This window comes from Epinephelus moara, chromosome 9 (assembly GCF_006386435.1).
Source record: "Epinephelus moara isolate mb chromosome 9, YSFRI_EMoa_1.0, whole genome shotgun sequence".
Lineage (NCBI taxonomy): Eukaryota > Metazoa > Chordata > Actinopteri > Perciformes > Serranidae > Epinephelus > Epinephelus moara.
The window spans coordinates 4,567,564-4,583,405 of record NC_065514.1 but is presented as its reverse complement, the minus strand read 5'-3'; the positions used below and the strand labels follow the sequence as shown (position 1 = coordinate 4,583,405).

Here is a 15,842-nt window from a genome sequence, read left to right as displayed (position 1 = left end):
GACGATAAACCAGGTGCAGACTTCCATCTGTGTCACAGCTGATGAGGAAATACAGCGAGTGCTGGACGGAGCAATGAGTGACAACAACCCCGCCCACATTTAAGAGGACTGTCTGAACAGACCGAGGGTCTAGGTACCATGTCTGAAGGGTTACTCTTGGTTCCAAATGTATGTGTGGATGAATGGATGTCAACTCAGTGCAAAACAAATATACCTACGGGTATGAATAAAGTAACCTAATCTAACCTAAAGGTACCATACCAAAAGGTGTTTGGTGGAAACGGGGCTTATGTGGCCTGGGAACTGTGGTATGTTGAAATGGCCACTACAGTAAATATTAATAAACTAGTCCATATCCATTGAGTGCACAGTTGCCCACATACAGTTTCACATGGTGTGGGTTTGGGATACAGGTCATAGGGAATTGCAGATTAAATAGTCAACTGAACCCATTAAGAAGAGCAATGTATTCAGACAGAGTTTTTGAAAAAACGTGGGACAGACAGAATGACAGACTGACAGTTTCCGTGATTATGTACAGCATACCATACCATGACTTAGTCATACCAAAAATTAGAAAAAAACAACAACAACATTGGTCCACAGGGGGAGCCACAGCGATCAGTCGCATTTTAGCCATTTTTAAGCATTTTTCTGAGGCAAATTTCTTTATGGACCTGACTTTGTGTAAGGGGATTGTCACGTAACAGGAAAGGGCTGCTTCACTGAAATGTCCCCTAATGAGAATAAGTGGTTTCCAGCTTAGCAGGCGGTGTCCTGGTTGACTGTGCAGGCAGTGGCCCAGTTTGTGGGGACGTCAGTTACGAGATGGAGCTGCATTTCATTACAGATAACCATCTGAACTCTAACCGTTAATAGCTTTGACTCAGTTACGGGACAAACAGGCACCATCAAGAACATTCATCAGCTGTTTTTACCTTCTCTCCAGCAGCTTCCTGTTAGATCTAAGATCATAAATATACAGAGGGTTACTTTTGAAGCTGTTAGAAACATGTTCTGGCTTCAGTCCCGCTGAGTCTCGCTGTGTCTAATGTGTCTATCAGTGAGGAACAGGTAGGCTCAGCTGGACGATCAGGTTTCAGCCTCCACAAAGACACAAAACACTCTTCTGTTTACCAGCTGCTGAAAAAAAAGTCCCTGCAGAGAGTCTCAGCTTTTAACCAGCTAGAGTTTTAAACTATGGAAAGAGTACATTCGTTTTTATTTTATATTACATGTTAAGGGTAGAGCAACCTGACAAAAGAGTTGAGTCATGAACTAAAAATGTACAGAAACCAGGAAAAGCCATGTGAGTCTATTATGTCTATTGTGAGTATGACAGCTCTCCACTGAATCAAGTACACGCCCAATTGCCATTAATCTACAATGCTTTCACCTCACCTGTAATCTACACCTTCATTCAAAATAAACAAAACAAAAGCACTGCCAAAGAAAACAGCGCTTCGTGTATTTCAAACAAGACCTTTCAGCAGCTCAGGGCGCCCTGATGGAGTCTTAAATGACTCAGCAGAAACAGAGAGGCGACGTCAGGAGGAAGCAGAGACAAGGAAAACTATCAAACCATGTTGGTGTTGTACATCACGTTCATACTCCATTAGCCTGGGATTATGCTTTGGGATTTATATATCAAATACTATACAAGACCTGGCAATAATCTAGCTCGAAGACATGTATAGTATGAGATGAGTTAATGCTGACTAGAGCTTTGATCGGACTCTAAATATCCGGCCCGACCCTACATGAACCCACATGGTTTCTGTCCAAGCCCGATACCAGCCTGATTTAAAACACTGATTGCCACAGTAAAAAAAGAAATAAACAAAATTAAGTTTTAAAACATTTACTACAGGCTAAGGGCCGACGTGTTTCCTCACACCACTTCTCCTTCTTCTCTTCCTTTTGTTATTTCAAGACTCATTGCCTCTGTGTCTCACACACGACAGGTTCAGCAGAGCAGGCTTCACCCCTCCAGTGCACTGGAGTCTGTGCACTGTATGAGTTTAATTCTTCAACAAAACTTTCACTGTATACAATGACTTGACGGCAAAACAGTCCACACATTGTTCCTGACATGGGGAAAAAAAATACTGGAAAGTTGGCACGACCCCGACCCACTTCAAGCCTGCAGGAATTTTGAGAAATTACAGCCGTGCTTAGCCCAAATCTGGCAGTCCAGGTTGGACCAAATTGGGTTCTACAGTTTTTTTCTAATTGTAGATCGACTTAAAAGAGACTGTACTATCCAAACCTGGAGCGTTCCTACTAGAGTTGTACCAATACCGATACCAGTATCGGAAATCCCTCCGATACTGCCTAAAATGCGGTATCGGGTATCGGCGAGTACAGCCTATGACCAATCCAATACCACGTAATGCCTCATGTCATTACGCATACGCACGCTACAGGCAAACGAAACGGAAATGGAGGGGAGTTTAAAAAGCATTCTACTGTAGCCTTTATAATGTCTTTTTTACCAAATTGTGTGGCTGCACTTTAACCTGTGTCTTGACTGGATAATAATAATAATAATAATAATAAAAAAGTTTTATGGCATTCATTCTACTATTATTTATTTATTTCTTAACATTTTACATAGAGTTTTAGGAGTTGAGACATACAACAATTCACATCCCATCCATTTTTATTTTACGCGCTGGTATCGGATCGGTACTCGGTATCGGAAGGTACCTAAGGTTCAGGGATTGGAATCGGTATCGAAGGAAAAAGTGGTATCGGTACATCTCTAGTTCCTACAATGGATTGGTATTTCCGTTGAGTTTAGGTTGTTATGTTGCCTTGGGCTGAGCTGGGATTAGGTTTGGTTATTTTCAAATGTAATTCCCAAAGAAATTTCTATCTTATTTTTTTCATGGCATGTATTGAAAGAAGATACACGACACCCAGTTGAAAGAATAGCCATTAATGGCTTCAGCTCCCCATCTATGCTCTCGACCAAGCCACCAAACTCCATTGAGAAAAGCAGTCATTTTACCTCGTTGAACACGGGAGCTGCTGGTCTACCCCTTCTTCAATCAGTTAGCTAGTTTGTGTTATTGTGTGACTTTGGTGAATCCAAACTAACCCTTTAAAACACCAAAGTGACACAATAACACAAACTAACTAACTGATTGAAGAAGAGGTAGACCAGCAGCTCCTGTTTTCAGTGATGTTAAATCACTGGTTTTCTCTATGGAGTCTGGCTTTGAAGAGAGCAATATAACGGCTTCATTTTCCTGTTGGAAATCACTGTCTGACATTAAGGTGAAGCAGTGAAAATACTGTCATTATAGCATACATTTCAACTGATGTTGATTTTTTTGTTGGTGACCCCTGACTACAGCAGTACATTGCTTAGCTTCCATGTCAAAGTCTAGCCTGCTTCTCCAAACTTGGGGCGTCCCCACTGACATTTACTGTGTGTAATATATTGTCTGTGGATAAGTACCTCATACGAACCCACTTCAAAAAAACGAACTATCCTTTGAAATGCTCATTAGAGAGTCTGACATGAAATAGTTGAAGATAAAAACAGTTTAACAGAAACTTAGTTTTTACTTCTGGCAGGTTAAATATCAGACTTGTATTTCCCACAATGACGAAGTAACACGGACAAAGACTACCAGGAGATGTTGACTGATCAGTTATGTCCCTACAGAAACTTTTAATTCCCTGTAGGTTGACTGTAAGGAAATTAACTGAAACCATTAACCTTTAAGTAAAAAAAAAAAATCAACCTAATAACTACTGGATGATTTGAAAAACAAACAGCATGATGAATGGCTCATTTAAATGGAGTGAAACACAAACTTGCCCTGCTCTTTGTCCTGGGAGTGTCAGCTATGCTCAGCTCTATATGCTCAGCTCTATATGCTCAGGATTAGTTTCAACCAGGACCAACAAGCAGGGAGGGTAAAAGGCACCTTCAGACAACTCCATCAAACAGCAGGTGGGTGTAAACAGTTGAACTTACAGAGTATCTGCTCTTCTTGAAGCACAGGAAGACTTTCTTCTGAAACTCTGGCAGGTGGTGATACGGTCGGTCGTTAGCTTTCACCTTCCATCCCATCTCTGGAAAATAAAACATTAGTAAAAATGGTTTCATATTTTTTCTCTTTTGAGCTAGCAGTTTCCACCTGCTTCCATTTTGTGTGCTAAGCTAGGCTAAACACATTCTAGATGCACAAAAAATAAAGTGAAACCCATTTTTTTAGGTTTCTAAGGAGCCTCAGGAGCCTCACAAAAGGGATTTCCCACAATTAAGTTCATCCAGAATAAATAAAATTTTCTTCAGTCACTCACCGCTGGGTTTAGCTTCCACCGGGGGCTGCGGGACTCCTGGCGGCTCTTCTGGTTCCTCCTCAGAGGTTGCATCCAATTCGTCGTCCGTCTCATCGTCACTGTACGGCATGACCTCATCGTCAGGCCCCAGGGAACCCTGGGAGTCTGCACGCAGCCGACTCATCTTAGCGGCTCAGATATCTCTGAGTGGGAAGAAGAGTTTTAGTTGGTCAGTGATGTCGGTCTGTTGGTTCGTCCAGACTCAAATATCTCAACAACTTTTGGATTGACTGGCTCAAAATCTGATACGGACATTCATGTTTCCCAGAGGAGGCATCCTACTGACTTTGATCTCCTGACTTTTCCTTTGGGGACACCATGAGGTTAACATTTGTGTTTTGGAGGGAAATTTATGGGCTGAACTGAAATGACTTTGGTGAACCCTTACCCTTTCATCTCACACCATATCAACATTTCAATTCGTCCATACTTTTAAACATCATCTTTTGTGACTAAGCACTTGCGATACTAGTGACCTTTCCTTCAGCCTCAGCAGTACTTTGTGTTAAGTGCTAATTAGCATAGGGTAGCATGCTAACCCAGTACAGCTAAGACGGAAGTCATGAAGATCCACTCCAGATCTAAAACCAGCAACCAGCAATAAGGACAGGGTGGTGTTAAACATGCTCTAGAAGATCTCTAGCTTAAAACACATCTCAGTCAGCACCTCATCTTTAACTCCAATGTGACGCAGCAAGGTGATGCTGTATGGATCATGGAAAACAACAAAGCACACAACAAACAGGCTGAAAAGGTTCATTAACACCTGCCTCAGGAGGATACTAAACATCTGGTGGAAAGTGGAGTGGACACAGTTTCAGAAAAGCTGCCACAAACATCACCTGACAGGTCCTGATATGAACTGGCAGGGATCGAGAAAAAGAGGGAGAGGAGGTGTACAGGCAGAAACAAGTGGGCTCAACTGGGGAGATCTTTAAAGAACTGAGTGAGGTGGAGGACATTTGTCAATGGCCGATGCTGCCTTGAGGAGCAAAGGGCTTGAATCAAGTTAGTTGAGCATGCTGACATGCTAAACTAAGACTGTATGTAAAGATGGACGACGTGTCTCTATTCCCTCTTACTGTCAGTGGTGGACAATAACTAAGTGCATTTACTTGAGTACTTTAGTACAGTTTTTGGGAATCTGGAGTATTATCATGTTCAACATGCTCAATCGGCCGAAAAGCCGCCAACGCCGAAGTGCCGATGGTGCGGGACACACTGAAAAACTAGGCCGACAGACGCTCACCGACGGCCCGACGTTGGTCGACGGCCGACCGTCGGCTTGGTGTATCAGGGCCTTAAAGGAGGAAGGGAGGAGTAAGGAAATGCCGCGACAGTCAGCTGATGGCTGCAACAACAGTGACATTTTCTACACTGACAAGTCTGACGTGTTTAGAAATGACACGCCATGACTTTGTACTTAAACAAAATGTATCCTGAAAAGATAAGACTGCAAAGACTTTAGGATCCAGCAGTCAGCCACAGTCACAGCGGGTTAAATGATTGGCAGCATTTAAAACTAGAGGAAATTCATGTCACAAAAACATCCCCTTCATCTATTGTGTACAGCCACAGATACTCGGTGAACAGAAATGTGGAGCTGCAGTTCAGGTTTGCCATCTTATTAATGGGCGTGTTTCTGCCAAACCTCCTGTCCTGTCATAAAATGTGTGTGTTATGATGTTGCAGTGTGTGTTTGTGTATTAAAGTGTCACAATGAACATTCATATATCTGTGACTCTGAGGAATGTGACCACACCTCTCTGATCATTGTCACCTTCTACTCAGGACTCACTTCAGTTTAGTGAGCGTATTCATTCAGCTGGTTTACTGTCTGTTTTTAGCAGTAACCTGACACCAGACATGTCAACAGGAGACCTGAGGCCAGATCTGAACACCTTTTTCCACAGTTTTAGTGGAGATAGCTGCAGGTGATATGAAAATATCTCTTTCAGTCTAGTTTGTGTTATTGTGTGACTTTGGCATTTCGAAGGGTTCACTCAAAATGGCCTATCCTATGTGTAACTTTACGCCCTAATAAAATGTACACAGGTGAGTTATATAATAATAATAATAATAATAATAATAATAATACATTTTATTTAAAAAGCGCTTTTCAAAGTTCTCAAAGTCACTTTACAGAGACAGTTCAAACACATCAAATAAAACAACAATTATCAGCAAAGACATCGAAGACAAAGAGGAATAGTAATGGGAGTGAAAAAACAAGGAAATAAGTAAATGAATAAAAGTAGCTAAACATTAAAAGCAGAACGGAACAGGTGAGTTTTGAGTAGTGATTTGAATGATGGGAGGTCAGTGCAGTCACGGATGAGTTTTGGGAGGGAGTTCCAGAGGGTGGGGGCAGCAACAGAGAAGGCTCTGTCCCCCCAGGTTCTGTGCTTGGTCTTGGGGACGGTGAGAAGGTTGGCATTGGAAGAGCGGAGGCTGCAGGAAGGGGTGTAAGGGTGGAGCAGGTCTGTGAGGTAAGAGGGGGCCTGGTTGTGGAGAGCTTTATGGGTGAGTAGGAGGAGTTTGAAGTGGATGCGTTGTGGAACAGGGAGCCAGTGGAGGTTCTGAAGGACAGGGGTGATGTGGTCGCGGGAGCGGGTGTGAGTGAGGAGGCGGGCGGCAGAGTTTTGGATATATTGGAGTTTATTGAGGAGTTTGGAGGTTGTGCCATAAAGGATGCTATTGCAGTAGTCAAGGCGGGATGTAATGAAGGCGTGGATCAGGGCTTCGGCAGCATTGCGAGAGAGTGAGGGGCGGAGGCGAGAAATGTTTTTAAGGTGAAAGAAGGCTGTTTTAGTGACTTGTTTGATGTGTTGGTCGAAGGAGAGGTTGCTGTCGAAGATGATACCAAGGTTGCGGCAGTGAGGGGAGGGGGACAGGGTGGAGTTGTCGATGGTGAGGTGGAAGTCTTTGGCTGTTTGGGTGAGGGAATTTGGACCAATTAGGATCATGTCTGATTTGTCACAGTTGAGTTTAAGAAAGTTTGCTTGCATCCAGGATTTAATTTCGGAGAGACAGTTTGACAGGGTGGAGTGGGTTGAATGGGTGATGGATTTAGTGGAGATGTATAGCTGGATATCATCAGCGTAGCAGTGAAAACAGAGACCATGACGACGGATGATTTGACCAAGGGGGAGGAGGTAGAGGATGAAGAGGAGAGGACCAAGCACCGAACCCTGGGGGACGCCTTGGGACAGAGGGGCAGTTGAGGAGGGGCAGTTGTTGATGAAGATGAATTGTTTTCTGTCAGTGAGATAGGAATGTAGCCAGGTGAGGACATTGTCAGTGATCTTGAGGAGGGTTTGCAGGCGGGAGAGTAGGATGGAGTGGTTGATGGTGTCAAAGGCGGCGGTGAGATCAAGGAGGATAAGGATGGAGAGTAGGCTGGAGTCTGAGGAGAGGAGGAGGTCGTTTGTGACTTTAAGGAGGGCAGTTTCGGTGCTGTGTTGTGTGCGGAATCCAGATTGAAATTGTTCGAAGAGGTCATTATTGTTAAGGTGGGATATATAAATTCACCCCCTGTACAGTTGTCATGAATGTTGAAATTAGCTATGGAGACCAAAACTGTTTTAAGTACCAGGCTGTAAACATGTTTATTCCTGCTGTAAAGTTGGGCATTTTAACTACGGGAATTGACTCGCTCTTGGAGCCAGCCTCAAGTGGCCATTAGAGGAACTGCAGTTTTTGGCACTTCAATTTTGGCTTCATTTTTCAGCCCTGGAGGTTGCCAATTATTATCCAGTTGACATTATTGTTTTGCAGATAAAAATAGACTGTCAAACCGTGGAATGAGGTCCTGGCAGACGCTGTAACAACTCCATTGTCTCACTGCCAATCCCCACAACACATTTAACAGCTCTCCCGGTGAGCAGGTGCCAGGTTTGGGTTGGCACATCCCGTCAGCTTAATGTTTAATGATGTGGAGGAGTCCATTAGCACAGCTGATAAGGTTCATTAGTCTGGTTTCCCAGAACAAATACACCTCAAAGCGCTCATCGGGGTCATACAGTGACTACAGCAGGACTCAATTAGTGACATGGAAGGGAAACAAAGTTCATAATCCAGACCAAATATTTCCCCTCTGAAGGTCTGTCCATTTTCTGTTCTATCACTGAATAGCTTTTCGTCTTCTTGGTTGGTAGTATGTTTAATTTTGAGAAATGCCAGATGATGAATGTATTGCCTAGAAGCAGGAGCATGAGACGTAGAAGTTTAGAGTCTGCTAACATTAGCATTTAGCTAAAAGCAGCTTCACAGAGCGGTTGGCATGGCTGTAGACTCTTGTTATGCTCTATTTGCTGCAGGTGGATGAAGTATTTTGGCAATGTTGGACAGACAACAATAGAGGTTGTGCTGATATTTTTGCCCACATCAAACCACTACATGGTGTTTATTTTCCTCTACTGCATGCATCGTTCCATGCACTCTTTGGTGGTGTGTTTAAATCCCATTTCTGCCAGACTTTGTGTTCGATGTTGTCATGTTTGTGGTGATTAAAGTTGTCGAAAGTAGTTCAATAGTGTCCAAGTACCAAAGCTATGAATAAAACAGATCTACCAGCAGATTTTCAACACAAGATAAACACCCTTGCTGTGTCTCAAATCGCGTACTTCTGTACTTACACTTAATATTTTGAGTGCATAAGTGCGTTCACACTGAGAAGTATGGAAAAATGCAGCGCACTATGAGTCAAGAAGTCGGGTATAAGCCAGCAGTATGTTTATTGGGTTAATTTAGCAGTCTGTAATGATTTGGTACCACGAATGCTAATACTCGTTTGCTAACTGGCTAATTTGTGGTCGTCATTTCCGGTGAGTGCACAACGGCCGTGTTTGGTTTGAGACAACACTACCCTGTTGAAATTCGTGCGCTATGCCAATAAGTACATAGTGCACATTGTATACTACATGGAAGTGTACTGATGGAAGTACGTGATTTGAGACACACCGCCTAAGTCCGAAAAACAAGAGGTTGTGCTATCGTCCCATTCTGTGTACATCACATGAACGCAGCATCAGACCGAAGCAGGCGCTTTTTCCAGAAACTATCTGTGGCTGAGTCCCATATGTCCCATATTATACTCTAAAGTCGCAGAGTCGTACTTTGGACAGCTTTGTGCAGAGGGTTCCACCATGTTCAACTGAGCAAGCAGTTGAGTTTACAGACAGCAAATGCATCATTTGATCCGTCACAACTGTTAAAGCTCACACTTCAGACAAATGTTTTTGCAATTAAAGCGATAAAAATGTTGAATTATCAAAAAAGGAAACAAATTTGTTGCTCATTTCTCTCATTTAAGAGACTTTTATTATTTTCTCTTTTATATATTACTCTTGTCCTTTTGTGTTACAATATGGCAACAGTCTTTATGGTGTATGTACCAAAAACTGTACAGTATTTTGGGGCAAATAACACCTTAAGCTTTAAAAAGTAGAAAAACAGTGAGTGAAGCAACATTAAAGAGAAAAAGAAATAACATTAAAAGAAATAACTTTATTACAAAATCTTATTTTGTGTGCTAGGACTTTCTTCTTCTTGTTGCCGTGACATCGAGTCTCTGTTTTTTAATCCTAGTACAGTGCTGAAGTTTACAATTGTGGTACTGTGTCGACATTAGCAGTAATGTGACAACATTTGTTTGCCAATCATGTCCGACAGCAACTTCTGTACGTACCCGGAACTCACAATTACCATCACCTCCTGAGCAGAGGCATTATCTAGCTCCGGGAACTCTGCAACAGGTGGAAACAAAAGCAGAGCAGGAGGCGGCCTCTGCATGTTACATCACAGCTGCGTGCAGTGGAAAGGTGTCAGTAGGGCGGGTGTCCTTTAACTCAGTGCATTCTTTGTGCCAAAATAAAGCAGTACTGTCACTGCGTCACACTGAGCAATAAAAACATGTTGCTACACAAAAATCCAGTTTTCTTTTTCACATATTAACTCTAATATAAATTTTAATTTTGTCTTAACACAAAGCAGAAGCTGAAAAACTAGGAAATAACTGAACAAGTAATAAATAGACAACACTACCGGTCTGACCCTCGATGCTACAAACACATCCAGGTAAGTTGTTTTAAATATTGAGGCTTAATCTCAGACCTTAATATCAATGAGCATCAACCCCAAACTCCAGACTTCAGAAATGTTTCAGAGAGCTGATGGATGGCATTATAACATTATATATAAGCAGTGTTGTGGAAGCAGCCACCTCTGCTCTCACTGATCACTACAGTCAGACTGGAGACCAGAAGATTCAAGTTCAACAGCAGAAACATCAACACCTCCGGCCTGAGACGAGCCAGGTGTTTCAGAATAAAAGCACAAGTGGTTCTACTATGATTTATTTATCAATACTGTATTTTACTCGATTATAACAATACTTTGTTATGACAGTACATTATTTAACTTTATTATAACATTATTTTTAAACTCTTTCATAAAAGTATTTTATTTATCTTTATTACATTACTTTATTTAATTTTATTATGACAGTATTTTTTAAAACTTTCTTATACTAAAAAATAAACTATATTATAATGGTATACTTAATTACAACATTACTGTATTTAATTTTATTATAAGATTATTTTATCTAACTTTACTATAACAGTACTTTATTTAACTTTATAATAACAATACTTTAACTTTATAATAACAGTACTTTATTTAACGTAATTATAACAGTAATTTATTTAACTTTATAATAACAGTACTTTATTTAACTTTATAATAACAGTGCTTTATTTAACTTAATTATAACAGTAATTTATTTAACTTTATAATAACAGTGCTTTATTTAACGTAATTATAACAGTAATTTATTTAACTTTATAATAACAATACTTTATTTAACATAATTATAACAGTAATTTATTTAACTTTATAATAGTACTTTATTTAACTTTATAATAACAGTGCTTTATTTAACTTAATTATGACAGTAATTTATTTAACTTTATAATAACAATACTTTATTTAACTTAATTATAACAGTAATTTATTTAACTTTATAATAACAGTACTTTATTTAACTTTATAACAGTGCTTTATTTAACTTAATTATAACAGTAATTTATTTAACTTAATAATAACAGTGCTTTATTTAACGTAATTATAACAGTAATTTATTTAACTTTATAATAACAATACTTAACTTTATTATAACATTATTTTTAAACTCTGTCATAAAATTATTAATATTACATTACTTTAATTTTATTATGACAGTATTTTTTAAAACTTTATTATGACAAAAAAAATAAACTTTATTATGACAGTATCTTATCTACCTTAATTACAACATTACTGTATTTAATTTTATTATAATGTTACTTTATTTAACTTTACTATAACAGTACTTTATTTAACTCAATTGTTGAAACAGGACCTTACTTAACTTCATTGTAACAGTAGTTTAAAGGAGATTTAAAATGGAGATATATATCCTGTATCCCAATAGAGCCTAAAAATATCACCTTACTGTTTAGAGACATGACTCAGCCTTTAGTCAGCATTTCAAAGTTCAGATCAAATGTGAGCAGCACAACTAATGAACTAATGAAACCAGCCCGGTGGACTCTGCTGTAAGTGTTCATGGAAACGGCTCATTTAACCCTGCGTTGTGGTTTCACTGAAGGAGCTCTGGCTGGTCACACAAGTCTGCACATGATCTGAGCGAGGCGGGGGAGGGAAACAAAGAACTTGACAGACTACGAGAGGAGGGAAAGAATGAGAGGATGGAATGAGTGAATGAGATGACAGTTAAACTCTGAGCAGGTATTTGGTGCTTTTGGTCCTGTTGACAGTAGTTGAGACGGACAATTTGGCCTGTAAATGCAAAGATAAAGAAGAACTCCGGACTTCAAGATGACCACCAGGTGTCCAGAGTCAGTTTCCTGCAGTCTGAGTCAAGATGGACTGAAGGACACCTCGACATCTGAAGAAGAATATGTGTGCTTTGTCATCAACATCCAGTCCAACAACATGCCACACCAAAGGAATACACAACCCAGGCCCTGTGTCACGCCTGCATTCATCCACACACTGTTTCAGGAACACGTCAACACTGGAGGCATGCACACTATTAAGACGAAAGGTTTCCTAGATTGTGAAACACAGAGAAAAGAAACCTGTCTTTATAAATACAGTGACCTGGCTTAGAGACATTCCTCAGTGCATGATCTGTGCCCTGTCCATATAATTAAAGTCCTCAGATCTCAGAGTTTGGGTTCACTTGTCCTTTCTGGTTAGACTACACCTACCCCGCCCTCCTCAACTGCTCTATGCCCCCCAGGCACGGGGGTTGTGTGTGATCCTACTGATACCCTTAGCTTCTACTAGTGTGGCGTCTCCCTTAAAGGGATAGTTTGGAATTTGGATAGTTTGGGAGGCACCATAGTCAGTGTGTTACCCACAGTAGATGGTGGTTGGCACGCTCCAGTTTGGAGAAGCAGACCCAAGTACTGCCACAGAAGCTAAGCAATGTACTGCTGTGGAGGGGGGCATTTAAGGCCCACATAAAAACTTCAATATCAGTTTAAGCGCATGATTTATTTAGAATATTTTCACCGCTTTACCTTGCTGTCAGACAGCTCTTTCTGACAGGCAAGTTAAGCTGTTACCATGCTCTCTTCAAAGCCACCAGACTCCATTGATGAAAACATCAACTCTGTCCCCACCATGTTTTCACTCTTATAAGATAGGGGGTTGTGTTACACATGCTGTGAAGTAGAACAGCACCGCCGTGTCCAAAAATGAATGAAAAAGAAGATTCACTGGTAACCAGAAGAAGATGCTGTTTAAAGAGATGTAGAAGCTTGTAAACTGCAGGAAACTGCCGGTGCCGATGGAAATGTTTACGGCCGTCGAGATGTTGATGGACTCAGACTCCGACATTTCCTGTTTTGATCAATATTCTGAATGTGATTTGGACAAAGAAGCAAGCGAGTTTGGTGGGAAGAGACGGGATCTCCATGACAGTAGCCCTTTTTAGACAGGAGTTGTGCAAATTTGCAGGAAAGCCCAATCAGTCTTTTTTCAGCATTGGCAGTATAAAAACAAAATCAGGGAGTGCAGCAAAATGCCACCTACCTACTTTTGTTTATACAGAATGCGCCTTTTTCAGGGCAATGGGGGCCGTGAGCAAGTAACAAAACGTGTAGCTCAGCGTGTGACGTAAACAGTGACGTGGGAGGGAAGCCGCAGCTGGTCAGTCCTTTGGCGATTCTCTCTAAGTCGGCCCGTTCTTCACCGTCCCCGTCATCTGACGGTTAATGGCCTCTTCGTTTGCGAGGACAAGGAGGGCGCACAATTCCTTGTCTCCTCAGTTGCTCATCTTTACAGTGTCTGTCAGGTTTGTGTTTCCCTCTTGCTACTAGCTGCTCACTAATTCCTGCTATCAGCTGTTTCCTGTTTATCCACCGCCAGTGGCTCGCACGTGCGGCGTCATCAACAGGTTCTCCCACAAGCTGTCTGACAGCCCCTCCCGTTGTGGAAGGCCGCCTCGTTCTTTTTAAACCAAAAAGGTTCCGAAAATATGTCTACCCTATGTAATGGTTTTGGGTCCTTGTAGCTCTTTGGAGTTAGACGACAGGCAGAAACTCACTTCCACACGAGTGTGGGATTTCACAAATGCTCGTCGTTTATTTTTATGTCAACTTAAAAACACTCCAACCTTACCAAGCCCGGTTGTACGGCTACTACAATTTCATACATGAACATAATAGTCGCCACACGTACTTACAACCATCACTGTTGTGTTGAGAGACATAAAGAAAAAGCAGGTGCACATAGATGTACGTCCGACCAGCGTTGGGTGCGCTCTCAACAGACTCAAATCATAACAAGCGCTGCTTGATGACGTTGCTGTTAAGCGACACAGTATACACCACGTTAAAGGCACATTTCATACATTCGACTGTTACACCTACGAGGTGGAAAATTGGGCACCTCGGATCAACTCGCCAATCCGGCTCTGTGTGTCTAAACGCTCGCAGCTTACCGGCAAACCGGCCCAACATTCGTTGAAAATGGCAGTGTAAAAGGGGACTGTCAAGACGAGCACAGAGGAGACGGAGACAATAGAACATTGAACGATCACTGAACGTGGCAACATGTTCCACTATACCTCAAACAGAATATTATATTCATTACTAGTAATATTATTTTCATTTATACAATTCAAACTGCCGTAAGGAAATGAGAAAAAACAAAAAAATGAAAGTGTGAAATTAAATTTGTTCTTGAAAATGACTGTTTGACAAAAATGCATTTTTCTCAGCTTTTTGTTGGATTTTTTTTTATGAAAATGCGAAATTTGATAAAATAAGAAATGGAAAAAGATAGAATAAAATGTTTTTTGTGTATAAAAACAGAAGGTCTCTTCTTTCGTTTGATGTATATACTGTTTACATATATTCATAGAATAAAAAAAGATGAGTGAATATGATCAGAAAAGCTGGAGGTGGCTGGAAACTTAAAAATAGTACTCTGGCGTGGAAGGAGTTTAACCTCAGTGATTACAGAAGCTGCTGGTCTACTGCTGCCTCAGTTAGTTAGTTTGTGTTATTGTGTTACTTTGGCATTTTAAAGGGTTAGTTTGGATTCAACGAAGTCACACAAAAACAGGATAAAAAAAAAAACAATCAAGGCAGCTGTAGACAACCCCAGGGTAAAATTGCTGCTTTTAGCAATGGAGTCTGGCAAGGTAAAGCCTTCTCACCCAGAGCTTTTAAAGGGATAGTGCACCCAAAAAATTAAAATTTAGCATGCCGATGGACGCTCTGGTGTTAGGCTGGGAGGCTACAATGAGGCTAAAAACAGAGTTCAAATGACGTTTTTCCAAACAACTTTTTATGTCGGGGCTTCAGGACACTTGGATCACTACGGACGAGCAGTATGGAGATATTTTGTGCTTTCAATTATGTGTTTTTGGACATTTGAATCTGGGGCGCCGTCAGCCTCCATTAGGTGGAGTTGTGCTGCTACCCCCTCTCCCCTTGGATCTCCGCAAGTGTTGTGAGGACTCTAAAACTTCACCTGAGCCTCCCTCGGCATATGGGTGAGTAGATAATGGCTGAATTTTCATTTTTGGGTGCACTATCCTTTTAATGTATGCAGCTTACACTTTCAACTACAGGTCGATTTATCAGCTTGCCTGATTAATCAATATAGATAGGACATTTTAATGACTATTGTTATATCGGTTGACCTCTGCCTTTAACTTTTTAATCAAAGAGACAGAGGAAACAATCTGTAGTAAACTGAGTAGACCCTAGGAGGAAATTTAAGAAGCTTTAAAAGTTACTGAAGCTTTGAAAGTTACTGGTTACAGTTTAGGTTGAGTATTAAAATAAATTAAGACATTTCTGCAACGCTGCCTGAGACCAACCGAGCCTGAAACCAGCCTCATCAAAAAGACCAACTCATCTGCTCACTGCTCCGCCCACCACACACACACACACACACAC

At 41.0% G+C, this 15,842-nt stretch overlaps 1 protein-coding gene across 1 annotated transcript in view; it reads right to left on the bottom strand.

The window, feature by feature from the left end:
- Positions 1 to 15,842, bottom strand: part of atp8b1 (ATPase phospholipid transporting 8B1) — a 49,222-nt gene that overhangs the window by 21,702 nt on the left and 11,678 nt on the right. Inside the window, exons 2-3 of the mRNA XM_050052840.1 lie at positions 4,321 to 4,502; positions 3,992 to 4,089 (exon numbers count right to left, since the gene is read on the bottom strand). Coding sequence (XP_049908797.1) covers positions 3,992 to 4,089; positions 4,321 to 4,483 — 261 coding nt within the window. The 5' untranslated portion in view covers positions 4,484 to 4,502. The remainder of the gene's footprint in view (positions 1 to 3,991; positions 4,090 to 4,320; positions 4,503 to 15,842) is intronic.